The sequence below is a fragment of the Indicator indicator genome, chromosome 11, assembly GCF_027791375.1.
Source record: "Indicator indicator isolate 239-I01 chromosome 11, UM_Iind_1.1, whole genome shotgun sequence".
Taxonomy (NCBI): Eukaryota; Metazoa; Chordata; class Aves; order Piciformes; family Indicatoridae; genus Indicator; species Indicator indicator.
In genome coordinates, this window is record NC_072020.1 from 17,249,724 (window position 1) to 17,276,904 (window position 27,181).

The 27,181-nt window shown below is 49.3% G+C and overlaps 2 protein-coding genes across 6 annotated transcripts in view; one reads left to right on the forward strand and one right to left on the reverse strand.

Annotated features, from left to right (window-relative positions):
• Nucleotides 1-153: 153 nt before the first annotated feature.
• On the forward strand, nucleotides 154-25,226 carry CAPN7 (calpain 7). 5 transcript variants are annotated; one of them, XM_054384684.1, is made up of 21 exons: nucleotides 154-255; nucleotides 1,938-2,046; nucleotides 3,359-3,516; nucleotides 5,634-5,701; nucleotides 6,751-6,951; nucleotides 7,605-7,691; nucleotides 8,686-8,812; nucleotides 9,479-9,564; nucleotides 10,627-10,720; nucleotides 12,270-12,416; nucleotides 12,870-12,976; nucleotides 13,906-14,026; nucleotides 14,237-14,381; nucleotides 16,270-16,369; nucleotides 17,503-17,638; nucleotides 18,423-18,498; nucleotides 19,384-19,529; nucleotides 20,152-20,214; nucleotides 21,390-21,520; nucleotides 22,463-22,555; nucleotides 22,638-25,226. In XM_054384684.1, the coding sequence occupies exons 1-21, from the start codon at nucleotides 154-156 to the stop codon at nucleotides 22,780-22,782; spliced, it is 2,442 nt and encodes an 813-aa protein (XP_054240659.1). In that variant the 3' UTR covers nucleotides 22,783-25,226. The 5 variants fall into 5 exon arrangements, with proteins under 5 accessions (XP_054240659.1, XP_054240660.1, XP_054240662.1 ...); XM_054384685.1 differs by lacking the exon at nucleotides 6,751-6,951; XM_054384687.1 differs by lacking the exons at nucleotides 17,503-17,638; nucleotides 19,384-19,529.
• Nucleotides 25,227-25,713: 487 nt separating this feature from the next.
• SH3BP5 (SH3 domain binding protein 5) overlaps nucleotides 25,714-27,181 on the reverse strand; it is a 70,561-nt gene continuing 69,093 nt past the window's right edge. Inside the window, exon 9 of the mRNA XM_054384853.1 lies at nucleotides 25,714-27,099. Coding sequence (XP_054240828.1) covers nucleotides 26,918-27,099 — 182 coding nt within the window. The 3' untranslated portion in view covers nucleotides 25,714-26,917. The remainder of the gene's footprint in view (nucleotides 27,100-27,181) is intronic.

Sequence of the window (27,181 nt, forward strand, 5' to 3'; positions counted from 1 at the left end):
AGTGCCCACTCACGGCGCCCCGCCCCGTCCTGCGCTCGTTCCGCCCCCTCATGTCGGAGGGCCGTGGCGGGGCGGCCGGGGGCAGCGGTGGGGCCGTGGGCTGGGCGTGGCCTTGCGGCTGCTGCCGATAGCAGCCCCGGGAGGTAGCAGGCCATGGACGCCAGCGCGCTGGAGCTGGACGCGGTGAAGTTCGCGCAGCTGGCGGTGCAGCGGGACCAGAGCGGGCGCTACCAGGAAGCTGTCTTCTACTACAAGGTACGGCGGGTGGCGGCCACCGCTTCCCTCAGGGCCTTGGCGTCCCGCTCCCTTACCGCCTCAGGGTCCCCCTAGTGCTGGTAGTGCTGGTAGTCCTGCGCCCTGCCCGCAGCCCCCCGAAGGCCGGGGCGCTAAAGAAGAGAATCGTGGCCCGCCGCGCCCCTGAGGCCCGGCCTGGCGCGGCGCGGCCTGGCCGGCAGTAAGGCCCGCTCGCTGCCTCTCTCGGCCCTTGTTGGGCTCACCCTGGGGACGAGAGCGCTGCTTGGAGGCGCTTTAGCCTCAGCCGCGGCGGTTGGGCGCCCTGCTCCTGACAGCTCCCCGCCAGGCCTGGCGGCTCGGCCGGTGCCGGTCGCGCCGAGCGCCCTGGGAGGCGCGGGCGGGGCGGGCGGCTGGGGGCCGGCGTGAATCATCTCTGCGCTGGGGATCTGATTCCTGTGCAGCTCCTGGCTGGTGCAACCAAGGGTGTGACGAGGTTGATCCAGTGCCGTTCAGTATCTGTAGGCAGCAGCTGGTGTTTGGTGACTTAGGTACGCGCTCGGGGTTTTGGGTTTATGTTTTGCGGAGTTGTGTTACGGTTCCATACCCCCTGCCTTCACTTCTGCCCTGCCAGCAGGGGCTCCTTTGGAGGCCGCGTTTGCCCTTGCTGCAGTGCCAATGCCACAGCTCCCATCACCTCCCAAAGCCATTTCCAGCCATTAACCTGTGAAGGGCCGGGGGCCCTGTGTCTGGCCTTGGACTTCCAGAGCAGTTGGAGGGCTTTGAAACGTGCTGGAAGCAAAGTGTTGTGGTGGTAGCCTATGAACAAGTGTGAAAAGAGAGGAGGTTTTTAAGCTGGCCGTTAGCGTTGGATGAGTTAAGTTTACAAATGTGAGGTCTAAGTGCACAGTTCTCCAGGTGCTTCCGAGACCATGGCAGCTCTGGCTCTTTGTTACAGCCCTGCCAAGCCCTGCATGGTTTTCATTAACTCTAGTGACTGGATGGGCAGCTTGGACAACTGGAGGTGGCTGTGTGCAGTGTGGAGAAAGCCTTAATGCAGATAATGGGGGCCTGGGCTCCCTCCTGACAGGAGACTGCCATCAGGAGTCCATGCTTTGTCTACATGCAAACATGTAGAAAGCAAAGCTTCAGGAGCTAGGCAACTTTAAATCTGTAGACTTCCCAGACTCAACAGCTTGATGTGAGTAATACTTAAATAAAAGATTTTTCTAAACCAAAGTTCCACTGGAATTTGAAAAGCTTTTGTGTTGCTTTGCTTTCATTATTAGCAGATTAAATGCAAATAATTTGCAAGTAGATTTTTTTTTTTTGTCCTAACCTTAAATCCACAGCTTTAAAAAATAAAAGGCAGTTTGTGAGGTTTAGTTTGCTGATTTCAATAAATGCTTGAAAATTTGTGCTTTATCTTCTAATTCTATGTATTGCTATAGAGACAGTCCCAAGATCCAGCCTGATAGACCTTCCAAATACTGTTTTATAGGTTGTCCCATGTGTGAGCAAACAAACATGAACTCCTTTAGAACTTGCAGCTTGTTCTTTCCATCAGAGCTTTCCTGCTATGAGGCTTTTTGCAGATATAGGGGCTGGCTTCTGTGCAGCTCATGGCTGCTGTAGGCCCTCTCTTTATGGCAGGTAATTGTCTAGGCAAGAAACATTAACTCTGTCTCCAATGCTTCTCCCTGCAGGAGGCTGCACAAGCCTTGATTTATGCTGGGATGGCAGGGTCCAACTTGGAAAACATTCAAGAAAAGATAAATGAATACTTGGAGAGAGTTCAAGCTCTCCATTCAGCAGGTGGGTAAGGAGCTTTCTAATTAAGCCTCTGCTCAAATTAATTGAGTGGAAAGCCTTTTGGTGCTGTATCAATAATCTTTGCTCTGGTTTTTGTTGCTCTTGAGTTTCTTGTCCTTTGTGAAGGACCACAACATGAGCACATTGGTGCTGATGCATCACAAATGAAGCAGAGACTTCCTTCCTAAGGGCTTGAGTGTGGGTGTGTTGTTCTTCTAAGTGTTCTTAGGAACCACATCTGCAGGCAAACCTGGTAAAGCAATTGAAGTACAGAAACAAAAATTGATCAGGAACAAATCAAAAGTCACATCTGAGGCTCTGCTCGTGGTGGCTTTGTAGTGAGTGGGTTCTGGTGTTTGTGTGGAATTGCCAACTGAGAGGGCAGAAGAGCTCTTTGCTCTCAGAAGGGTTTCCTTGTCTGATCTACTTTCAGTGTTTATGCTTAGATCAAAATGTCACATTTTTGCACACCTGCAGTTCTCATGATCCTAGTATCACTTGGTCAGAAAGGGACCCTGGGAGGTCTATAGACCAATCTCCTCCTCAGAGCAAGGCAGATGCTGATGTTTGGACCACATTGTTCAGGTCTTGAAAAAGCCAAAGGAAAGAATTCCCTGGTGCTTCTGTTCCAGGTGCAGCTGTCCTTCTAGTGACTTGGTTATTTTTAATTAATACCTAGTTGGATTCTCCCCTGTTTCACTTGACAGCCACTGGCTCTCACTCCCTTTATCTGGCTGGCAGTGCAGAGGCTGAATCCATTGTCTTGCTGACCTTGCAGCTGCTGGCAGGTTGCTGTTGGGTCCCCTGAAGGCCATTTCTCCTGGCTGGACAGGCCATGCTCCCTCAGCTGCTTTGGCTTGTCTGGGTCCCTTGGAATAGCTGCTGTGTGCTGGAGGGGTCAGTTTGGTGAGGTCTGCAGCCTTGGTGAGGGTGCACTCCCTCTCCTCCTTTGGGTCATTAGAATCCTAGAATGGTTTGGGTTGGAAGGGACCTCCAAAGGTCATCTAGTCCAACCTCTCCTGCAGTCAGCCAGGACATCCTGCACCAGAGCAGGTTGCTCAGAGCCTTGTCAAGGCTTGAATATTTCCAGGGACGGGGCCTCAACTACCTCCCTGGCTAGCGCGGGCAACAGCAGAGCTGTTAGATGAGATGACAAGCGAGGAACTTGTCCTGACTGTGAGTGATGTGTTAGTGCAAATGATGCAATGTTTTACATCACTGAAGGTGTAAGAAAGGGATTTTATCATCTGCTTTGAGCTGTTGGTGTGCCAGTGCTGGTGAGGGTGTAAAGCTAAACCCTTTCTCTTTGCTTTAGTTCAGTGCCAGAACACAGACCCCCTGAAGTCCAAGCAGCAGCTGGACCTGGAGCGTGCTCACTTCCTGGTCACCCAGGCCTTTGATGAAGATGATAAAGGCAATGCAGAGGAAGCTGTGGAGCTGTACACGGAGGCAGTGGAGCTCTGTTTGCAAACAGTATGTTAAGCTACAGGGTAACTTGGTGGAATTATGTGATGGTAAGAAATTCTTCCACTTACACAAGTGACTGACCCTTAAAGGCTGGCTTAAAAACAAAGTACCTGGATTTCTAAAAACCATTATAAAAAACTTTTTTTTTTCTCCCCACTGTTTTTCAGTGTTTCTTCCACTCTTTGTTATCTTGTTATTTAACACTCTGCGTTTATGAGGCCTTGGGATTTGTTGTTTTTTTTTCTTGAGCTGTATTATATTAAAGACTAGGAATATTCTGGAATTCTTTTCCTCCCCCATGTATTCTGGAATATTTCCATCCCCCCCTACCTCCATGTATGCTGGATTTTTTAACCCCATGTCAATTTTGGCTGTGGAGCAAATACAACACTAAAACAGAAAGAAAAACCAGATCAAGCTGAAGATGCCTTGCTGGTGTGTCAGCTCTATTACTTTCTGACTGCATTAAAGGAAGTAACTGAAGAGACCTTTTTTGTGTGTAGCACTTTCTGAAAATGTAAGTAGTGAAAAATACTACTTGATTACTCAGTGCTCAGCACTAAAACTGTTAGGAGTGAATTAAGTTCACACTGAAATTAATGACAAGGATGACCTGGCCATTATGTAAATGATGGAGGAGGTAATTACAGGTACTGCTTTTTTTCCCCTCAAGTCCAGTTGCCTTCACTAACTCCTTACAGGAAGAGCTCACCATCATAATGTAACTCCACCAAGTCTGTTTTTCCTTTCTTTGCCCTTTTTATCATATAAATATACCTGGGTTGTTGGGAGGGGACTGCTACTTTTGCTACATGTCAGAGAAATCTTTTCTCTGAATTCTGTGAACTGGTTTTCTGTAGGGTAAGAAACCCTTGGTGATAGTGTAACCAGACTGAGAGGTGATAGAACTGCCCTAGTTTTTCCACCTGAGCAGTTGGAGCAGAATACTTTCAGTTTACCAGATAAAATCTCCCCTGGTATCACACTCTTCTTCCTCTGCTGTGTTCCTGCTGCTGTGTCAGTGCATGCAAATATTGCTTGGAGATGTTGAAGTTAGCCTGAAACTGTCTCTTATTAACTCACCTGCTTTTATCAGGTGTCTCATTAGATACAGATGCTGCTGGAGCATCTTGTCTAGCATATTATTTTATTGAGATGACTCTAGGCTTTGTCCCTGAGGGTGATAAAAATATGGAAGAAACTCTGATCTCTTGAAATTTTGCTACTTTCTCCTTAGTGGAGAGATTTGTTTCTTCCTTACCTGTGAAGTACTCAGAGAGCAGCTATTCTTCCTCTCCTGTGGCTGGCTCCTAGATGAAGGTGCTCCATCTCCACTTTCATACATCTTCCAGCCAGCAACTCCAGAGTGTTTCCAGTGGTGTTTCTCAGGGTGGAAGTAGCTTCCTTTTGTTTCCTCAGCTGACCTAGTTAAATCGGGAAGATCAGTCATGGTATAAAGCCAGAACCTGAAACCTGCTCATGGGTGCCACAGGAGAGGCCACTCCTCATGCTGAGCCTCTCACAGAGAGCTTAGCTTGAAGTGTCATAGCTGCCCTCCCAAAAGGCAGCAGAAGTTGGCAGTCTTTGGTGCCCTGTCAGATTATTTTATCCAAGAAGAAGATTGCTAGCTTCCAAGCAATCCTGTCTGTATTTTATGAAAACAAGCTCTCAGAAGTTTTTCCCTAAGTTAACCATGACTCCTCTTGACTCATTTGGGGAACAGAATTGGAACACCTCTAAGCTCAGCAGCATAGCTAACTTCTGGGCTTGTCTTCTTTCTGCCCATATTTTGCTATGGCTAATTATTCTGGCAGACTTTATGTATACAATGCTGTATACATAAAAAATACCTGCCAAAATAATTAACCTTAATAATGAAGGCTTTTAAAATATCCCTTTTGTTCCAGGAGCATTCACTAGACCAGCAAAATGATGCCTTGTTTAGTAGGCTTTTTCTGATGTTTAAAAAAATACTTCTCACCTCAAAAGAAAACTGGGAAATAAACCCAACTAGTTATTGCTTGCTGTGATCTGTTAAGTGTGGGATTGGACAGAAGACTGAGCCTATCAAACCTGTGGGTTTGGGGTTTTTTTCATGTGTGGCTTTTTCTTTTGCACCTAAGGCTACAGAAACCTCAGAAGTAGGCCTGCAGTCGAAGCTGAAGCAGCTGGCTCGTCAGGCACTGGACAGGTGAGTGCTGCTTGCTGGCTCTGGGCACCTTGTATGCTGGGCTCTGGGCAGAGTTGGCTCTTCTGCAGACCTGGCAGCACTGCTGGAGGCAGCAGCTGGGGTGCCAGCCCCTGGGCATCCCAGGGCAGGCAGCCAGGAGAGGGTTGTGTGTGTAGGTTAGTGCCAATGCACACCTTTATCTCCAGAGGGATAAATTTGGAGGGCTCTCCCACAGCTTTGGGCTTTTTCGGGGCTTTAGCTTGGAGATCAGGAAAAGATTTCTTTGCTGCAGGAGTGGTAAGGGATTGGAACAGGCTGCCCAGGGAGGTGGTGGAGTCTCCATCCCTGGAGGTGTTCCAGAAACGTGTAGATGTGGTGCTTCAGGAGATAGTTTAGAGGTCATGGTGGCTGGGTGATGGTTGGACTCATAGGTCTTTGCCAACCTTAATGATTCTATGATTCTGTAAAACCAGGGCAGCACAAAGTCAGGGTGTCAGCATCCCTTCACGAGGCAGCAGGTTGGAAACTGGGACATGCCTACTTTGGTGGTGACAGTCTCCTTGTCTGGGTTGATCTATTGGAGTTTCTACCTGAAATGAGTTGCACAAGTGTAAGTTCAGTGTAACTTGTCCCAGATCACCTGTGTGGCAAATGAAAGGCTGTCCTGGGGTCAGTTCCAGTGTAAGTTTTCAGCACTTCTCAGTCTAGGTTGAAATAAAGCCCCTGTGTTCTGCACATGTGGGACTGTCCAGCTGCTTAATGCAAAACCTGGCTCCTGAAAACAGTCTCCAAGCAGTTGAAAAGCTGGGTTGTGAGGGTGCTGGTGGATTCTTACTGCTGTTGTGGCTGATAGACAAGTCCTGAAGGTATGAGAGGACACAAATCAGTCATCTTTATTTTGGTGGACTTGTTCTGAGAATGAGAAGTGCTGGCATCAGAAGTGGGCTTTTCTTAGGAAAACTGCTATTGGTCAGCTTGGGATTTGTTCATTCCAATTCATAAGCAAAGAGTTGAACCAGAGCAGTTTTTTCATCATTGTTGTACATCAAATGCATTTTTATTCACTTCAGAGCAGAGGCACTGAAGGAATCTATGTCCAGGTCATCTCAGAAAGAGAAGTCAACGGCAGCTAAACCAAATCAGCCAGTCAGAACCTTCTTTCCACTGGGACCCGATTTCTCTTTGAATGACAAGCCACAGACAATCAGGGCAGTACAAGCTAGTGAGCCTCAAGGTCAGAGATACACTGCAGAGGAGATAGAAGTGCTCAGGTAAGCTGGAGATGAGTTCTTCCAAAGCGTTCTCATGTGTGCTCACATCCTTTGTGCATCTCACAGCAGAGTCAACCAGCTGAAGCAGGAGGTGCAGAACACAGGTTGGAAACCCAGCTCCTCCGAAGCCCACTGTGCACTTACTCACACCCAGTGAATCCCTGTGTTTGCTCTGCTGCTGTAAGCAGTGGCTGTCATTCAGAGCAGACTTTCCAGAGTATGTTTAAACAACTTCTTGCAACTGCCTGCCAGGATTATTTTCCACAGCCTCACTTTTCCCTGCTCACTGGAGGGGGGTTGGACTAAATGACCTTTGGAGGTCACTTCCAACTCAAACCATTCCATGATTTTGGTGTGTCACCCATAAACTACCTGACTGAGCTCGTGAGAGATGTCTCCAAGATGCCAAAGGTACAAAGATTCATGGACTGCACAACTGCCTCTTCACTGGAAACTGAGGAAGCAGAGTGTTTTTTAGGACTCATTTCTGTTACATCCAGTTCTTTTTGCTGTCACTTTCATTCCAGGTGGAGTGTCTTGTCTTCACAAGTGCTGTGTTAGCTTTTCAAAACTCACTTTGCTGTTACTTTCTGGAACTCAGTCTTTGAAAGATGATAGGTTTGTAACACTCTCTCTTTTCTTGTGACTGGTAGGAAAACTTCCAAAATCAATGGCATTGAGTATGTCCCTTTCATGAGTGTGGACCTGAGGGAACGTTTTGCATTCCCCATGCCGTTCTCGTAAGTGTCATTCAGTTACTGAACTCCTGGGGTTATTTCCAAAGCTCTCCCACCTTGGCTGTTGCTGGGTTTTCTCCTTCAGAGTTTAACACTGTTGAAGCTTTCAAGCATAATTCAGGAAGATATATTTAAATATTCCCACTTCCCTTTTTCCAGTCTGATCTGAAACTGTTTAAACTGGGTTCAGTTTTGGGGGTCTTACTCCAAGAGAGATGCTGAGGTGCTGGAGCAGGTCCAGAGAAGGGCAGTGAGGCTGGTGAAGGGTCTGGAAAACAGGTTTGGTGAGGGGCAGCTGGGGTTGTTTAGCCTGAGGAAGAAGAGACTGAAGGGGGAGACCTTATTGCTCTCTATGGCTCCCTGAAAGGAGGTTGCAGTGAGGTGGGGGTTGGCCTCTTCTCTCTATTTTCAGGTGGTGGAACAAGAGGAAATACCCTGAAATTGTGCCAGGGGAGGGTTAGGTTAGAGATGAGAAGAAACTTCTTGACTGAAAGGGTTCTCACAGCCTGGCACAGGCTGCCCAGGGAGGTGGCTGAATCCCCATCCCTGGAGGTGTTTGAAAGAGGCAGAGATGTGGTGCTGAGGGCCATGGCTTAGCCCCAGCCTTGGCAGAGTTAGAGAATGGTTGGATTCAATGAGCTTAAAGGTTTTTTTCCAACCCAATCTATTCTGTGATCCTATAATCAAAGCTTACCTTGCTGTGCAGTGCTTCTGCATGTGTCTGCAGGCTCTAAGTACAAGGCTGAAGGTGCCTTTTTGGAGGGCTGGGCTGGCAGCTTGGGCCCATTTCCTGCTTCTGCTGTGTGCTCATGAGCTCAGCTCCCTCTGCCTCACCTCCCTGTAAAGAGAAGGTCATAACTGGAATGTTTTCCAGCTCTTGTGATTATTCTGCAGGTATTTTGCACTCTCTCTCAGACACGTGTAAGCCTGGACATACCATGAAAAGCTTTTTTGAACTGCTGTTGATCCAGTTCTACTTTTTTTCTCTTACATCCAGTGATAAATGTGGGAAGTTACCCTTATCCCCCAAACAGAAAGCAATGTTTGCCAGGTGGGTGCGACCAGATGACATCACCAATAACCCCACCATGATTTATACTGTGTCCAGCTTCAGCATCAAGCAGGTGAGTTGGTCATCAAGAGGCACCTGTGCTAGTAGCAGGTTATTGCAGGCTGTGTGAGCCCACCTTGTTCGGAAAGGAGTACCCAGATGTGAGAGTGATTCCCTTGGCTCTTTATTTAAGACAGTGTCACTTCAGATTCCATGTGGAATAAACAGGTGTTAGCAGTGGCAGTGAAAAGCAGGGTTTGAATTCCAGCTGGAAATCCTGTTTTCCTGAGATGGTGCTGAGGGTAGTGTTGAAAAAGCCAAGCTGTACTCTGCAGCAAATAGTTTTTTTCCATGCAGTCATTTAAGTGAACAAAGGGCAAGTTTTTGATGTTCAAATTGGACAAGAAGCAAAGTGGCCCCCTGAGAGCAGTGGAAATGCCTTGTTCAGTGTGGAGCTGCAGCTGGCCCAGGCTGCTCTGAAATCAGCACTGGAGGGAGTTTACCTGACTCTGCGTTCTGGGGGGCAGGGAGTAGGTGTGGCTGAATGCTGAGGTACCTGCACTTTCCTCTGATGGCCATCAATAATCCAGACTGGTTTGCTTTGGAGAGGGCTCACACTGAGAGTTAACTTGGTCCTCTTGTTTCAAATCCTTTCCCTTTTTCCTTTCCACTCCTCACCCCCTTTGTCTTTAAGTATCCAAGTGATTAGTAAATGTCCTCACTGCTTTCTTTTCCACAGACAATAGTATCAGACTGCTCCTTTGTGGCATCACTAGCTATCAGTGCAGCATATGAGAGGAGGTACAACAAAAAACTGATCACAAGGTAAAGAGCTGTTGCTTCCTGAGACCTTTTCAGACTTATCAGAACCACACAACTGTTGAGGTTAGCAGAGACCTTTGAGATCGAATCCAGCAGCTCACCTAGAGCTCACAATCCCACCACATCCATTCGTCTTATTTTAAACCCCTCCAGAGATGATGACTCCTCCACCTCCCTCAGCAGCCTGTTCCAGTGCCTGAGAGGCCTTGCTGGGAAGAAAATTCTCCTAATATCCAACTTAATGCTGCTGAGCTTTTGCAGTATTTCTGTGACAGAGTGAAAAGTAGCATCTATGTCACCTTCACCTTCCTGAGACTCATGTGAGAGGGCAGCTACCTTTCTCTAGGAGCATGTATAGACCCTGGAGTCTAACTGCAAATGTGCTTTGGGGACGGAATCAATAGTTTGGAAACTTTTATTTTGGTTTTAGTAGACATTTTACTTTCTTTCTGGGTTTCTTTTCCTATTTGGCAATGTCAGCTACTGTGCAGGTCTGGCCTGTCTTGCTTCTCACTGCAGAACACAACAGCCCCATCTCAGCCCCACTCAGATGGCCCTGTGATAAATCTGGCCCAGGTTTAGGAGACCCTGATGAGAGCCTGTTGCCAGATCAGTGTTTTTTGGTTGTTGTTTTAACCTGTGCTGTTTGAATGGAACTTGTGTTCTTTACTAGAGCAGTCATGCACTGACTTCTCCTTCCAGTGTTTGACCTATTCAGGCAAATATTGTTTCCACTGCAGAGATGTAAATATCCATTGTTTAATAGCCAGATAAATCTATGTGCCTTGCTTCTGTTGGCAGAACAGGTAGGTTACTTCTGATTTTTTTTTTTTTTTTTACTTACTGCAGCAAGAGCCAGGCCTGGAAATTCAAACCTATTGAACCATCCCTGTTATTTTTACTAAGTTTGAGCTATTTCATTCCTATTTCCATATCTCTGTTTGGTGTAAATTCCAGACACAGGCTTTGTTAATCCCACTGGGTATGTACAGAAAAATCATTTATGTCAGTGTCCTTAGCTTTTGGTTGTTGATTTTTGTTTTGTTGGTTGGTTTGTTTTAACAGCATAATTTACCCTCAGAATAAGAAAGGAGAGCCAGAATATAATCCATGTGGCAAATACATGGTGAAGCTTCACATCAATGGTGTGCCTAGAAAGGTAAATGGCTTGGGGGTGAATTCATGCTGCTTAAGGCAGATGTTTTGAAGGCTTGCTCTGCTTTCCTCTGAGGATGTCTTTGCACAGCAAAAACTTTAGATGTGTTTTGTTGGCGAGTGGTGTTGAAGAAGAAATGTTATGCTTTGGCAGCTGCTGCTTTGGGTGGTTTTTCCTTTCCATAGAAGAAATGTAAAGTGGAGCTAGAGACTATGAAAGGGCTGTGACAGAACTTGCAGGGATCCTACAGGAAGGCTGCAGAGGGACTTTTCCTGAGGGTGTCTAGAGACAGGACAAAGGGGAATGGTTTGAAGCTGAGGCAGAGCAGGGTTAGACTGGAGCTCAGGAAGAAGTTCTTCAGTAGGAGGGTGGTGAGACTCTGGAATAGGCTGCACAGGGAGGCTGTGGCTGCCTCCTTCCTGGGGTGTTCAAGGCCAGGTTGGGTGAGGTCTTGTTGAGTCTAGTTGAGAGGTGTCCCTGCCCATGGTGGGGAGGTTGGAGCAGATGAGCTCTGAGGTCCCTTCCAACCTGAGCCATTCTGTGATTATAGAGAAACACCTGCTGGCTGCCAAGCACAGTCCATGCTCTGATTCCTAATTAGGTGAGGATTATTTTGGCTTTTCTTCCCTTTTGATGCTGGGCTTTTCTGCAGCTCCTTTTTACAACAGGTAGGAGATAATTCCCAAGAGCATGCTGTCACCACCACTGTTTTGCACAGGAAATAGCAAGGCAGGTGATCCCAGGTCTCCTAGTGTGAGCCAGGGCAAGCCAGAGCTGGCAGCAGAGCTCCCACTGTGCAGACCAGCAGAGAACCATGGCTGGGTCTGGCTGTGTCTGAGGAGCTGGACGTTAATGAGTTTGGGTTTGGAATCCCTGTGTTCCCTCCTGAGGCAAAAGGCTCTTGAAAGAGACATGTTTAGAGAGGGGGCATTGCTCCATTGGGAGCTGGGTGCTAGGCACAATGTTCCCACAGATCTAGCCTGCCTACCCAGGGCTCTCCATGGTTGCTTTACAAAGCAGCACCTATCAAACACACTTCTGCCTCCTGCCTGTCCCATAGCCACAGGTTTGCACAGGTGCAGTTTAACACACCTGCGTATTTCCATCCTGCTGCATTGGCAAAACACTGACACACCTGTCTGGGGTCTGTGGTGGTCATCTGGAGAGGCATCCCCTTCCCCACACCATCCTTTTATGGTGTTGAGTCTTTTTAGGACAACTAAATGTTCATTGAACTCAGCCAGGTTCCTAGATAATAGTAAGGATGTTCCTTAACCATCAGCTTTTCTTACCTGACATTGGTCTGCACTTTTGCTGCATGTTGAGCTGATCAGTTCCTTGCCTTGTCTCTCCTCACCCTGATGTACAGCGTGTCCTTCAAGATCAAAAAGTTGCTAACTCACTCCCTAGGAAAATGTTAAAGCATTCTCAAGGCTTCTTGCAGTAAACAGAGAAAACGTTACACATCTCTTCAGTCAGAAACACTTCAGAATGCAGCCTCAAGCTAGCACTTCCAAAAGACTTGCTGATGCCTTCTGTCTCTGGCACACAGGTGATCATAGATGACCAATTACCTGTTGATCACAGTGGGGAACTTCTCTGCTCTTACTCTAACAACAAGAACGAGCTGTGGGTGTCGCTGATAGAAAAGGCTTACATGAAGGTGATGGGAGGATATGATTTTCCTGGATCCAATTCTGTAAGTGCCCATTGCTGCCTCATGTCCAGCTTCTCCTTCACTAGGACCCCCAAGTCCTTTTCTGCAGGGCTGCTCTCAGTCTCATCACCCCCAGGCTGCACCAATATCTAGGATTGCCCAACCTAGGTGCAGGACCTTGCACTTTGCCTTATTGAACCTCATGAGATTCTCCTCAGCCACCTCTCCAGCCTGTCCAGGTCCCTCTGAATGACATCCCATCCTTCAGACTTATCAACCATACCACTCATGCCTCTGCTGCTCTGAAATTCTGCTTTGTTTCATCAGTTCACTTGAAGTTTTGGGTTTGTTTTCTTTTTTATTTGGACATGTTGTCCTAAACTAATCAAATAATTTCACTGCTTGGGTGGTGTTTGTTTTTTTAACAGTCTTAATCTTGAGCTTTTCTGTGTAGAACTCTACTGTTACTGTGTGCATTTGATTTCTGTCTTTCAGAACATTGATCTCCATGCCCTGACTGGCTGGATACCTGAAAGAATTGCTATGCACTCTGACAATCAGGCTTTCAATAAAGACAGCACCTTCAGAATGCTTTATCAAAGGTAGGAGTTGGCTCTTCCCCAAATCATCCAAATGCTTGCACTGCCAAAGCTGTGTTTTCTGGAAGAAGAAACCTCCTGGAGGAAGAGCAGCAGCATATCAGGACTGCAGCCAGAGCAGTTCCCCTATGGTGACAGCACAAGCACTTTTGACTTCTTTCAAAGCAGTTTTGTGCAACCAGTTTTTGATCCATTTCAGTGCAGCAGCAGGGGATGCTCTGTGGAGTGAAACATCCTTGAGGAGGGCAGATTTAGACTGGGAATTAGGAAGAAATTCTTGACAGTGAGGGTGAGGAGACACTGGAACAGGTTGTCCAGGGAGGTTGTGGATGCCCCCTCTCTGGAGGTGTTCAAGGCCAGGATGGATGAAGCCTTGAGCAAGCTGGGCTGGTGGGAGGTGTCCCTGCCCATGGCAGGGGGTTGGGGCTCAATGATCTTGAAGGTCCTTTCCAACCTAAACCATTCTATGAATCTATGAATTCTCTGATGGTAAAAGAGCAGGACTCTTTCTACAGTTGGGAGAAGCTGTCAGCTGATTGCCAACAGCTCTTCAGACATTGCAGTTTGGAGGTGTGACTGCAGCTGGGGTGGGATCTAGCCATTATAGCATCACTGGTGTTCACCTCTGCTGAACTGGAAATGTGTTGGTCTGTGATCCAGTGGCACTGCATGTGCTGGGATTTCAGCTGGGCAACAGCTGCTGTGTTTTCACAACAACAGTCACTGTGAAATTAACAGTTGCAGAACTTGGTGGCTGTGAGCTGCCAATTCCAGACCCTGCAAGGCCTATGCTGGGGACACAGAACTTCAGTGTAGGCATCTGCAAAAGTGTGGAAGCATCAACTTCTCGTTCCTCAGCTTTCTTACAGCGCTCGCGAAATGTTAGTTTGCAACTTGGAAGCTTTTAATTAAGGTCTTCTCTCTTTGAACAGATTTCACAAGGGAGATGTCCTCATCACAACAGCAACAGGGGTGATGTCTGAAGAGGAAGGAGAAAAGTGGGGTTTGGTTCCAACCCATGCATATGCAGTGCTGGATATAAGAGAGTATAAGGTATGGAGTGAAACGGAGGGTGCCTGTTGAGTCCCTGTCTGTGATGGGTGGCTGCTGGGCTAACACACTTTGTGAGCTCCACTGGGAAATTGCAGGAAGCTTCATGATGCTGTATTTTCTGGAGCTGTTGATCCACTTTCCATGTTAACACAGATACAAAAATCACCTTGAGAAGATGAATGCAGCCCATTTTCTTTTGTATTTCTCTAGGGACTTCGATTTCTGCAGCTGAAAAACCCCTGGAGCCACTTGCGTTGGAAGGGTCGATACAGTGAACACGACACCAGGAACTGGACCCTAGACTTACAGAAATACTTGAATTTTGATCCCAAAACAGCTCAGAAGATAGACAATGGTAATAAGGCTTGGAAAAATCACCCTCTTTGCAGATAGTGTGGGTCTTTGTGGTGTATCTCTGCAGAAAGGTAGAAGCACAAAGAGAGAGAGTAAAACAAATACTGGGAAGGGTTTGTACATTTAAAGCTGCCATTTCAGGTTTGTCTGGAGTTGAATCTGGACTGCTCAGTATATCTCAAATTCATTGATAAGTTAGCTCCCTGCCCAATTGCTTCCATTCATTGAGAAGGAGTGAGCTCCTTGCTCAGGTGTTGCTATCTCAGTATTGGGTGCAGGGGAGCTCAGTGCAGAGAGAAGACCCTGTCAAGCTGAGTCATTAACACTGCCTCTTCATCCAAGAGAAGGCTTTTTGCGGGGCCTTCCTCCTCTGTCTGCCTGTGTTCATCAGCACAGTTGCTGTGATCAGTACTGCAGTGAGCCTTGGCTGTGTTTGAGGTCTTGGAGTAGAGGTAAGCAGGGGGCTTTTCCTTGCACTGTATTATCTATAAACAGATCTTTACACAAGCTGTGCTTCCAGCTTTCAGCGTAGATTGAGATCACCTCCGAGGCAGCAGCACTGCTGTCACCATCCAGAGAAACCCTGGGGACAATGCCTAGTGCTGTCCTGTCCATCACAGAATGGTTTTGGTTGGAAAAGCCCTTTTAAGATCACCCAGTCCAACCATCTATAACTCTACCAAGGCTGATGCTAACCCATGGCCCTCAGCACCACATCTCTGCTTCTTGGAAACGCTTCCAGGGATGGGGATTCAGCCACCTCCCTGGGCAGCCTGTGCCAGGCTCTGAGAACCCTTTCAGTCAAGAAGTTTCTTTCATGTCCAACCCAAACCTCCCCTGGCCAACTTGAGGCCATTTCCTATCACTTGTTACCTGAGAGAAGAGACCAACCCCCACCTGACTACAAGTCAGTTGTAGTGAGCCATAAGGTCTCCCTTCAGCCTACTTTTCTCCAGACTAAACCCCCCAGTTTATGGAATCACAGAATGATAGCTTTGGAAGGGACCTCTGGGGATCATCTTCTCCAACCCCAATGCTAAAGCAGGTTCACCTGGATCTGGTTGCACAAGAATGCATCCAGGTGGGTTTGAAAGCCTCCAGAGAAGGAAACTCTACAATCTCTCTGGGCAGTCTGCTCCAGTCTTCCATCACTCTCCAAGTACAGAAGTTTCACCAGCGAGCAGCCGAGCATAGGACCCAGGAGGTCCCTGAGGGTTTGCTGGCAGGGCAAACCTGCAGAAGGGCATTTGGCTTTCAGAAAGGTCTCTGCTCCTTCTGCACCATCCAGTGCTGTCTGCAGATCTCCAAGGGAGTCCTTTTGTGCAGTGCCTCTCGACTCTGCCTGCAGCATGCATCCAAACCCATCCAGTTACAGCATCTTTGATAAGCCTTCTGCTTCATGCACAAGAGAGGCTGTGGCTGCCTCCTCCCTTGGGCTGTTCAAGGCCAGGCTGGGGGAAGCCTTGAGCAGCTGAGTTCTAGTTGAGAGGTGTCCCTGCCCATAGTGGGGAGGTTGGAGCAGATGAGCTCTGAGGTCCCTTCCACCCTGAGCCATTCTGGGATTTAAAAGCAAGACCAGCAGGCAGGGTCACCTACTGATGGCTTTCAGTGCACCAGATCCTGTCACACCTGCTTACTGCTTGCAAACAAACAGTGCTCTGACAGCTTCAGCTAGTCCCCATTGAGCAGAGCCTAAATTGTTTTTCTTGGTTTAATTTGCTCGGTTTGGGGCTTAAGGTTCAGTTCAGAGGTTTGAGCAATGCAGACACTCTGTTTCACAGCAATGTTGTTTGTATAAGCTGTGTTATTTACCTGGAAAGAGAATTCTGAAAGGCAAAGTAAACCCAGAGTGTCTGGGAAGGCAGCAGTAACAGCATGTTCCTCTGCAGGCATTTTCTGGATTTCCTGGGAGGACCTGTGCCAGTACTATGATGTCATTTATCTGAGCTGGAACCCAAGCCTGTTTAAGGAGTCTACTTGTATTCACAGGTTGGTCCAAGAGATAAAGCTGTGTGCCAGTGTCTCCCAGAATGTTCTGATGTGGCATTTCCTTTCATTGTTCCTACTTACAGCTGAGCAGGTTGCTGGCTCAAGTTCACACTTTTCAGTCTCAGCCCAGGCTTTGCTTTTGGTTACTTCTCTAACATCCTTCAAACTCCAGTGACCTTAATGTTGCTGTGAACCTAAGGCTGTGTAACCAAGCTTTGATCTCAGCCCCACAACCCTCCACTGGAACAGAAAGCAGGTTTTGAGCAGTCCATCTCTAAGCAGTGGTTCAGTGAGCTAGCTGCTGTTTGAGATGCCTTTCCCTGGCCAGCTGCAGTCTGTGCAGGGTGTGTTGTCTCCAGAGGCTGTGTTCTCTGATGGCACAGGAGTTTCATTCCATGTCCACCAGCTGTAGTTACCACAGGTAACCTTCTTTGCCTGCAGAATTTTTGTAAACATGATCACAGAATCATAGAATGGTTTGGGTTGGGAGGAACCTCCAAAGCTCATCTAGTCCAACCCCCTCTGCAGTCAGCAGGGACATCCTCCATTAGATCAGGTTGCCCAGAGTCCTGTCAAGCCTCACCTTGAATATCTCCAGCGATGGGGCCCTCTCTGCTACCCAGTCTCTGTGACATCCAGGCTTTTTGTCACCCAGTTGGAGGGTAAGGCTGTGTTTCTCTTCCAGAAGCCAAGGCTTTCTCTGTTTTTCCACTGTGTTTTGCCATGGCTTCCATGCTGGCTCTGTTGGCTCTGCAGAAGCTCCTTCACCCACAGCCGCTGAGCTGATCTGTAAAGGCTCCTTCCACCTCTGTGTCCAGATGAAATACCCTGAGGTGGTGTGGCAGTGAGGTGAGGGATTTGCTGATCTCACAGCTCATCTGCCAGCTTCTCCTGTGCTTCCCATGGCTGCAGTCCCCCAGCACCATCCTGCTTGGGTCCAGCAGCCTGCTGGGTCACACTGCTGGTGAAGTCATCCCTGAACAGTGCTCTGATGTGTGGTGTCACCCCTCTTGGCCTGCAGTGGGAGGCAGCCATCAGTCACTTGGCTGCTGCTCAGGGTGGCTGCATGTTGGGTGCCAAAGCACGAGGCAGTGTCCTGCTCACCTGCTGGTGTCCCTCTCTCTCACCTGCAGCACCTGGGATGCGAAGCAGGGCCCAGTGAAGGATGCCTACAGCCTGGCCAACAACCCCCAGTACAGGCTGGAAGTCCAGTGCCCCCCAGGGGGTGCTGCTGTCTGGGTCCTGCTCAGCAGACATATCACAGATAAGGTGAGGGGGCAGGGGGTGGGTCATCACCTGTGTGCTGGGAGCTGTGGCATCCTCTCTAAATCTCTTTATGTGGCTTTCTGTGCTTTCAGTTGGGGTTGTTCACCCTGGAGAAGGGAAGGCTCCAGGGGCACCTTAGAGCAGCCTTCCAGTACCTGAAGGCCTACAAGAAAGCTGGGGAAGGACTTTTTACAAGGGCTTGTGGTGATAGGGTGAGAGGAAATGGACTGAAGCTTGAGGAGGGCAGACTGAGACTGGAGATGAGGAAGAAATTCTTTACAGGGAGGGTGGGGAGACACTGGAACAGGTTGCCCAGGGAGGTTGTGGATGTCCCCCCTGGGAGGTGTTCAGGGCCAGGTTGGGTGAGGCCTTGAGCAAGCTGGGCTGGTGGGAGGTGTCCCTGCCCATGGCAGGGGGTTGGAACTGGATAATCTTGAAGGTCCCTTCCAACCCAACCCATTCTGTGGCTATGAATCAGTGTGGCTCTGCTTGTTTCAGCAGGTTCCAGCAGCTACAGGTGTGTACACAGCTGGGTCTGAGAGGGTTAAACCCCCCAGCACAGATGTTCTGCACCACAGAGATGCTGCAGTATCTCTGAACTGCTGCAAGTGCAAACAGAGGCCATTCATTTGGTGTGGTTTGGAAGAACTGGCTCTGCATCTCAGTACCTGCAGGCAGCAGATGACAGCAGGTGGTGGTCCCAGGGGTGGTGAGTGCCTAGGGGGCTGTGTGTAGCCACTGTCACAGCCCACAGAGGTCTCAGCCCCACCTGATTTGTTTCCTGCAGGATGACTTTGCACACAATCGGGAGTTCATCACCATGGTGGTGTACAAGACAGATGGCAAAAGAGTTTACTACCCAGGTGAGTGTCCCCTCCTGCCCAGGGCTGATGGCAGAGGTGAAGGAAGAAGTGCCAGGGACTTTGTGGGGAGGGAGGGCACTTCCTGCTTTGAAACCAGATACCTCACTCAGAGGGCAGTCCTGAAGCAGCCCTTCAGCCCCCTTTGACCACCACTTCTAATCTCATGAGCCTCAAAGCCTTTAAGAGTCCTTTCCTGTGGAAATAGCTGGGTCAGGCTGCAGGGTTACCTTTGCCAGCTGAACAAAGCAGGCTCAGCCATTGGCAGTGAGGCTGAGGTCTCCCCTCCCTGAGATTCTCATGGGTTTATATTGATCCCTTCCCCACTCCTTTGTTACTTTGTGTAAGAAAATAAAAGGACCTTCATCCTGGACCTGCTGAAGGAATTGGCTGGATTCATTCCTGCTCCACTGAAATGGAGACGTCTGGGAAGAAGCATGTAGAGGCCAGAGATCAAAGGCCATGGTCTAACTGTGACAGCAAATACTGGGCTGCTCAGAATGGGTGCTGCATGGGCATTGGTGCTGGGTGCAGCTACACTTCTCTTTCAATCCCAACAGCACCCCAGGCAGTTTCTTTGAGCAGTGACACTGGTGGGAGATGGATCAGCAGCTCTGGCAGGGCTTTAAACTGTACTTCAGGTACAGAAGGTGTGTCCTGTCCCATGTGGAGGACCTCTCCTGAGAACCAGAGCTGCTCTGAAGATGATCTGTCATTTAATAAACAAATCTTGAGGCTCTGCTCTTCTGAGAGCACTCAGATCTGCTTACAGCTTACCCTTGGCACCAACAATCCCACTTCCCTGGCCAAATCCACTGGCACAAAACAGTGAAGAAGTTGTCCAGGGGAGCTTTTAGCCAAGGAAGTGTCCTTCCTGTTCTCTTTCAGCGGATCCTCCTCCCTACATCGATGGCATTCGCATCAACAGCCCTCACTACCTGACCAAGATCAAGCTGACCTCTCCAGGGCCCCACACCTTCACCTTGGTGGTGTCCCAGTATGAGAAACAAAACACCATCCACTACACCATCAGGGTACGTGCTGAGGCTTTGCTGAGTGCCAGGCTGCCCTTTATTTGTGCAGCTTCTGGGCTGATGTTGTTCTTGGGAGGGGGCTGTGACTGATGGAGCAGAAGCCCTGGCTGAAGGGGTGGATCATCTCCAGGTGTAGCTAAGACAATACAGTGAGGGTGGGTTTAGTAATGAAAGCAGCTGGGAAACAAAAAAAAAAAAAACACACCTATCTATATCAAAAGAAGCCTATTTTAGGTTCCAGTTAAGATTTAAAGTTTCTTGACTTCTCCAAGCCCTTGCAGCCAGTGTTTGGGTTTTTCTGTAGCTGCTGAGTCATGCAGTGGTTGGACTCAATGACCTTAGAGGTCTTTCCCAACCAAAACAATTCTGTGGTAATCGATGCGAGATGTCTTTGCCACTGAGAAAAGAACCATGCAGATAGTTTTTCTTTAAAGACCCAGCAAAATGGGAACAGAGTAGGACAAAGTCCTGTTGGACCCAGCACTGCCCTGAGAGGGTTATCTGAGGAGTGATCTCATAGTGAGCAGCTATCTGAGAGCCCTGTGGAGGCAGCGCTGCTCATGTCAGGATTCCAGATGAAGAGTACAAGACTCTGTGTGACTTGCTGCTGCTTTTCCCACAGGTGTATTCCCTCTGCAAGTTCACCTTCTCCAAGATTCCAACACCTTACACCACCTCCAAACGGGTGAGGAAGTGCTACCTGGTTCTGGGTTGGCTTTGCCATAGCTGGGATGTGCAAGGTTTTGAAAGGCATTGCTGCACTGCTGCCCAAAAGCCAAGGGGGACCTGAGATTGTGGACAGGGGCAATCCTGGCATGCAGCTGGGCTCTGGAGCTCAGGCACTGTGTGGTACCAGCTGCTGTTTACAGAGCAGCCCCTGGAGCTGGCCTGTTCTGGAAAGCAGCAAGTGGCTGCAGAGGTTCCTGGGAGCAGTGAGATGATTCACTTGGTTCCGCCAGAAGCCTCTTAAAACTGGGCTGAGTTTGGGGGAATGCTTTAAGAGGCCAAAAACTCACTGCAGGTGACCAGCTTGAGGCAGGACATCTGTTTGTTATGTTTCATAAGAAGATGGTCTGAGGATGGAACCCCTGGTGAATGAGTGGAAGGTGTCTGCCTGGTGGCTAACAACATGCAGCAGGCTCAGATTACTCGGGGGCAGGAATCTTGCCCTGCTTGGGAGTTTTGGGCACTGGGTAGGGAAATTAAATCTCAAGTTCAAATGTTGCTCCTTGCTGTGCTGATCTGCCAGGGAGAGGAGGGAGGTAAGAAGAGACATGGCTCTCAGCTGTGTGTGTGTGTGAATGCCTGGCCTGTGCCACAAGCCTGACCTTTCCTTGATGGCTAGCAGAGGACCCTGCAGACAGGTGGCCTGCTAAAGCTGAGCAGTGCTTGTTCTCCTGCGTGGCTTTGTCCTTGCAGACTCCGTCCCTGGGGGCGTCTTGTCCCTGTAATGCTGGTTCTGAGTGTGGAGAGGTGAGGGGGGAGGGCTGGAGGCAGCACCTGCAAAGGTTACAACATGGGAGTGTTGTACTCGTGTGCAGGGAGTGCCTGAGCCAAACATTGACCTGGGATGGGATGGATGGGAGCAGATCTGGAGTGAGATGCAGTCTGGCATAGCAACAAGCACTGGTTACTGAGTTAATGTAAGCTGAGAAAGTGCAGCAGCCTCTGAAGGAGCCAAGGTTTGGGCAGTGTGGGTGGAGGAGTGCAGTTGAATGCTGAACAGAGCCTTGCACTTGTGCTTGCCCAGCAGAGAGAGCACTGCAAGGGGAGCAGCCTCTGGCCCTTGCATGTGTGCAGGGAAAGGGCAGCACAAACCCTCAGGGCAGCACTTCAGGGGTTTCTGTGCTCCTCTTTCAGGTGAATGGGCAGTGGAAAGGGCACAGTGCTGGAGGCTGTGGGAATTTCAGAGACACCTACAAGAACAACCCCATGTACCAGTTCCAGCTGGACAAGACTGGACCCTTACTTATAGAGCTGCGGGGACCAAGGTGGGTAGAGGATAAGCAGAGTGTCACAGCCCTGCCAGCAGCCTCCTTTGCCTGAGGGAGAGCAGGAGCCTTCTTCCCCTTCAGCTTCAGGTTTGAGCAGAGCCAGGCCTTGCACAGAAGGGAAGAACATACAAAGGACTCTTCCTTCCTCTCCAACTAACGATGATAATTGCTTTGCTTTGGCAGCAGTGCTAATGCACAGGATACCAAACCCTTGCAGGCTCCTAGACAGGGGCCTGAGCAGGTGCTGCAGCTCTGGAAGGGCATTGCCCCTGCCACTAATAGGCCAGGAGAAGTGTTCCTATCAGTACCCTGTGGAGTGGTGCTTTGGCAGAGTTAGTGATCTCCCTCAAACACCAGTGCTGAGTGCTGCAAGGCAGCAACTTCTGCAGCCATGCAGGCAAGTGTTTACCTCTTGCAAAGCTGTGCACACAATGGCAGCACTTCTCCAGCCATCCTTCCCTCCTTGAGAAAACCCCTCCTCAGGAAGTGCAGAGGGGTGGCTGTGGATTTGTTCTGCCCTTGCAGCTCAGGCGTGGTTGGTCTGCACTGGGCTCATGGCTTAGCAGGTAGCAGACCAACTGTGCCAACTTCTAGTGTGCCAGGAGGAATTCTGCAGAGCTCACCAACATGGATTCCTCTGACAGAAGCTAGGTTCCACCCCAGGCTCTGTGACATTGGTGTGGCACCAGAGCTGTCACCACAGGTTGAAGTGCTTGGCAGGTTCCTGGCAGCTGTGCCCCATAGAGGCAAGTCCTGAACCTGACCTGTTCTGTTCACCTCCAAATTCTACACTCCCATCAGGGGAAGTTTGACTTAACCTTTGTGTCACAACTGTGACAACACTCCTAGATGTGCTGCAGTGACATTGTGCAGTTTTGGTACCCCTCTTCCTGGCATCCTGCTGTCCCCCAAGACTGAGCAGTGTCCTGTCTCTTGCAGGCAGTACAGCGTTGGCTTTGAGCTCATCACTGTGTCTACAGTAGGAGATCCTGGCTCCCATGGCTTCCAGAAGAAGAGCAGTGGTGACTACAGGTACTGAAGACTCCAGGAAGCCTTCCAGGTGTGAAACATAACTTCAGAGCTTAGTTCTAACAGGGAGTTTCCTTTATCCTAGGTGTGGATTTTGCTACTTGGAAGTGGAGAATGTCTTTGCTGGAGTTTACAACGTTATCCCCACCACCTTCCTGCCCCAGCAAGAGGGCCCTTTCTTCTTAGACTTTAACAGTACCTCTGCCCTGAAGGTGTCACAGCTGCAGTGAGAAGACAGAGCTGTGCTTTGCTGGTCAAGGAGGTGGCTTTGCACTGTCCTGCAGTCTTGGAGCAGGTGAATAACTCTTACTGCACACAGGCATAAAAGGAAGGAATGTCCCAAGCTAAAGGCAGAGGCATGGGATGGCTGCTGGCCCCATCAGTTGTGGGGGGCAGCTGGCTGGGGGTTTGCTGCTGTGGTGTTGGAGCAGGAGCTGCTCGGCAGGCTCCTGAGCAGGCTGCAGTGCTGGTGCTGACATGAGCTGGTCATTTTACTGCTTTTCTTACTTCAAATCAAAGCCCAGTGAGCTAAGGGAGTAACACTGAGATTCTCTTCTCCTGAAATCCAGGGTTAGGGGGTTAAGATTTACTTCAAAGTAAACACATGAGGAAAAGTATTCTTGCGTTCTGCTTCTTCAGTTTCAGCACCAAAGAGCTTTCACTGCCTGCTTGTGCTGCTATCTCGAGTGCTTTCAGCACTGAAGTAGTTCTCACATGGAAGTGCACATTTGCTGCTGCTGCTGAGGGCTGCGTGCAGCTGCTCTACAACACGAGGAAAGAAAGGGAAGCTTTAGCTGAGGCCTCACTCCTGTTACTCCAGAGCTGTTACCTCAGCACGCAGTGGTACAGCACAGGGTACTCTGGGAGTCCTCCCCGGGGGCATCCAGGAGCTTGGCAGCAGCAGTGCCAGCTCTGCAGCCAAAGGGGCGCTCTGAGAGCCTGGCAGTCTCCTTGCTGACCCCAGCAGGCACTGAACTCCCCACCACCAGCACAGCTGATAGAAAAATGACAGGAACAAAACATGCCTGTAGGGGAAGGAGCATTGAAAGCCTGCCCTCAGACCACAGCTGCAGAAGATGCACTTTCTGGTCCTATCAGACAAGACAGCTTTGGAAAGGTGCCTTTGTCCTTGCAAGCTGAAGCCACTGAAAGACACTTGGCCAGTGCCAGCAGCAGGAGCATGATCAGAGCTCTTCAGAAAACGGTTGGCAGTGAGAGCAGTGCAGAAGCAGAGTTTGTAGGAGCCTGTTCTGTGTTCTTTCTCTAGATCAACATCCACTGCAGCTGAAGATAGCAAAGTTTTTAATTTAAATTCTGCCTCACTCATCTAAAATACAATGGGTTTGTCTCTTTCCCCGCCAACCCCATGTGGAGTTTTGTCCTTTTTTTTTGCACTGGGTTTTGTCTTTTTGCAATTCCACTCTATTTGACACAGACCAGTGGGTGGAGCTCACCCTCACCACTGCACCAGGTTCAAGCTCAGTATCAGTGTCCCTTTATCACACAAGCTCCTCATCTATTGCACCTACCCAGGCTGGCAGAATCCCATGCATGTCCCTTCAGGATGGGACCCCTGAGTGGAGAATTGGGAAGAAAATACAAAAGCATTGTTATAAAGTCTGGTCTACAGCCTCAGGCTCTGGGAAAATTAATTTTCCACCAGGATTTTCTTTCCTTTTTCCCCAGAAAAGTCCAGTTCTGACAGCCCTCAGAGCAGTGCCAGGCTTTGACAGAAGCTGTCCAATTGTTCCACAAAAGAGTGCAGAAAAGGAATTGGGAAGTGAACTGCTGCTCTGATTGCAGCACCTGGGCTGAGCTTTTCTTCTCTGCTGCTGAGCATTTCTTGAGTCCTGTCACACACCACGAGGACAGTGGTTGTGTCACCTCTTGACCCTTAGGTCTCCTCTGCCTGTAACCATGCAGTTCAAGCTTTTAAACATGAAAAGACAAAGCCTCCTATGATATCCCAAGGGATAGCTGAGGATGCAAAGGAAGGATTTGATTCTCACTGATGGTGCAGGGGGATAACTGCAGAGAGGTGCTGCTGAAGCTCTGACATTCTCCTTAGGATGAGGGGCAATGGTTTGAAATGAGAGCATTCTAGGCTTCTATTTTTTTAATCCTACTTCAAGGCTCCCTCCAAGCCCCAGTGCTGCTGCTGGCTGTAGCTCAGGGGAGCACAGAGCCTGCTGGGTTGTGTCACTCCTCGGTTACTCTTGAGCCAACAGTTCTCAGACTGGATGGGAGGCAGGGCCATGGGTGAGGGGTACCACCAGCTTCTGTCCCCTCTGCCCCATGAGCCTGGTACTCAGTCCTGCTCCCTGCTGCAAGTTTCATGTTTCTGTTCTGTACAGTAATGCTGCACCTGACCACAGATCTGTGTCCTGTTAGGAGCAGGCTGTGTGGACATACCAAAGAACAGTTCCAGGGTACCATTTGCTTTATACTTTTTCACCTCAGAGCAGCTGAAGTGGTCACAGACTTTGATACACCAGAGGCTTATTTTTATACCCATAAAGGCAGCCCCTTCTCCTTACACTGCAGAATGCATAGGGAGCTCCAGAGAAGGGGGACTGGAGCCAGCCTGTCCATTTGTCTGTCCTCCACCTGTCACTCTGTCCTTTCCACTGCTGGCTTTGATGAAGTTTAAAATAAAAGGAATTTTCCATTGATGGATGAGAGATGCAGTTCTGCCTCTTTGCTTGCATGGGGGAAGGGGGATTTACCTGCCAGGCCTGGACCTTGCCAAGATCCTTAACCTAAGCCAGAGCTCAGGCCTGCAGAGCTCTTCAGAAGATGCCAAGGTACAACCTCAGAAGGCTGTGGCAGATATCTTGTGTGGAACCTGCTTGTTATGGAAGCAGGTTTCCTGATCTCCAGTTCTGTATGGCTGCAGCAGCAGGTGTGAGGGGACAGAGCAGCTTCCTCCTTTCTGCCCTCCAAGGCATTTGGGGAAACTTGACTAAAGCTCTGGGTTAGGAATGAATCACCTGTGCAGGGTTCAAGAAGCTGGGAGGAGGCAGTAGCTGTCCATACACTGCACAGGATTCCAGTACCACAGGGAGCTGACCCCAGACAGGGCACTTGCTTGGAAGGGGGTGCTCCAAGATAACAGATGCTGCTTCTCAGCACCTGAGATGGACTTACCTTGCACAGACTCAACGTGAAAGGTGGAAAACAAAAGTGTTTACTGTAGTGTGAAGAGGTTTACATTAACTTGAGAGGAGATACACGAGCTGTGGCAGGGATGGAATACAACAGGACTGCAAAAACAGAGAATAGAAAAGACCTGGGGGGCAATACTAAAATCCCATCCAATGAGCAATATAAACTGACAGCTCAGATAAAAGGGGATCTCAGAAACGCTGAGCCACCAAAACCCAACGAGTCCTAGGATTTTTACTACCACTTACTAGCATAATTATCAGACACTACTACTGCCTAACAGCTGCTGGCAAAACACGCCTGAGCCCTCTCTAGTTTTTCTGGAACACTCCCTGCAGGGCACAGAAAATCCCCAGCCCCTCTCACAGCCCCCACACAGCACAACCTACAGAGAAGCTCAAGAACACAGTCAGCTACACTGGCAATCCCTTTTCTTCATGCAGATGGCAGGGCAAAGCCCTGAGCAGAGCTGTCCTGAACACATCAATGACTCCTGGCGGCGAGCAAAAGCAAAGTGCTAGAGAAGAACACTTCCCAGGGCAGGGCAAGAGGCCAATCAACTCTTTTTTTGAGTCACTGGAATCACTCTTGGTGTCCCAGCCAGACTCGGGCAGGCAGCTGGAAGGGGGCTCAGCACCTTGAGCATTCCCATCCTGTCCATCTCTCCACACCAGTTTTTACAGGTGTGACTCCTCTTCACCACCAGGGAGGAGTGAAGGCTGTTAGACCCCATGCATGCAACAGCTTTCCTAGTTCAGTGTAACACAGACAAACATAGGTGTTCAAAGACTATGCCACCTACACTCCAGAACTCCACGGCTATCTACAGACCCTTCCATCCTACAAACCTGAAGCCAAACGTCTGGCTTGAATTTCAGCCCCCGCTCCAGGCATGAACTGACACAGGAACTTTACTGGTTATTGCTTCAGCCAGGCTGCTACAAAACAATTTACAAAGTCTGTGAACTATCAGCACAGCTTCAACACTGGGGAACTCATCCAGCCTACAAAGGAGTCACTGAATAACGCCTTCAGCCCCCCACAGCGATCAGACATCTTAAGTGCAGCTTCACATTCTGAGAGGAAAGGCTTAAGGTTTGGCATCTGGTATTGGCACAGGGTTCTTCAAACACTCAGAAGGTCCTCTAGAAATATTTATACTGCCAGTCATCAGGACAGAGGACAGGGCAGAAGGAGGCCTCAGCCAATCTGGGCAGCCTTCCTGCCGGCACAGATCCCCTCTTTGATCTTCATGCACTGCAGGGAGAGCTGCTTCATTCTGTTCTCCAGAGCCAGCCCTTCCGCAGAGCCGCTCCGCACGCCGCTCCTGCTCTTGGTCACTCTGTCACTCGTCTTGTTCTCAGCCCCTTCTGCCCTGTCCCCTGCAAAGAAAGGATTAAGCCAGATGTTAAACCTGCTTTTCACTCTGCAGCTCAAGCCTCCAGCAGGTGTTTCTGCAGCTTC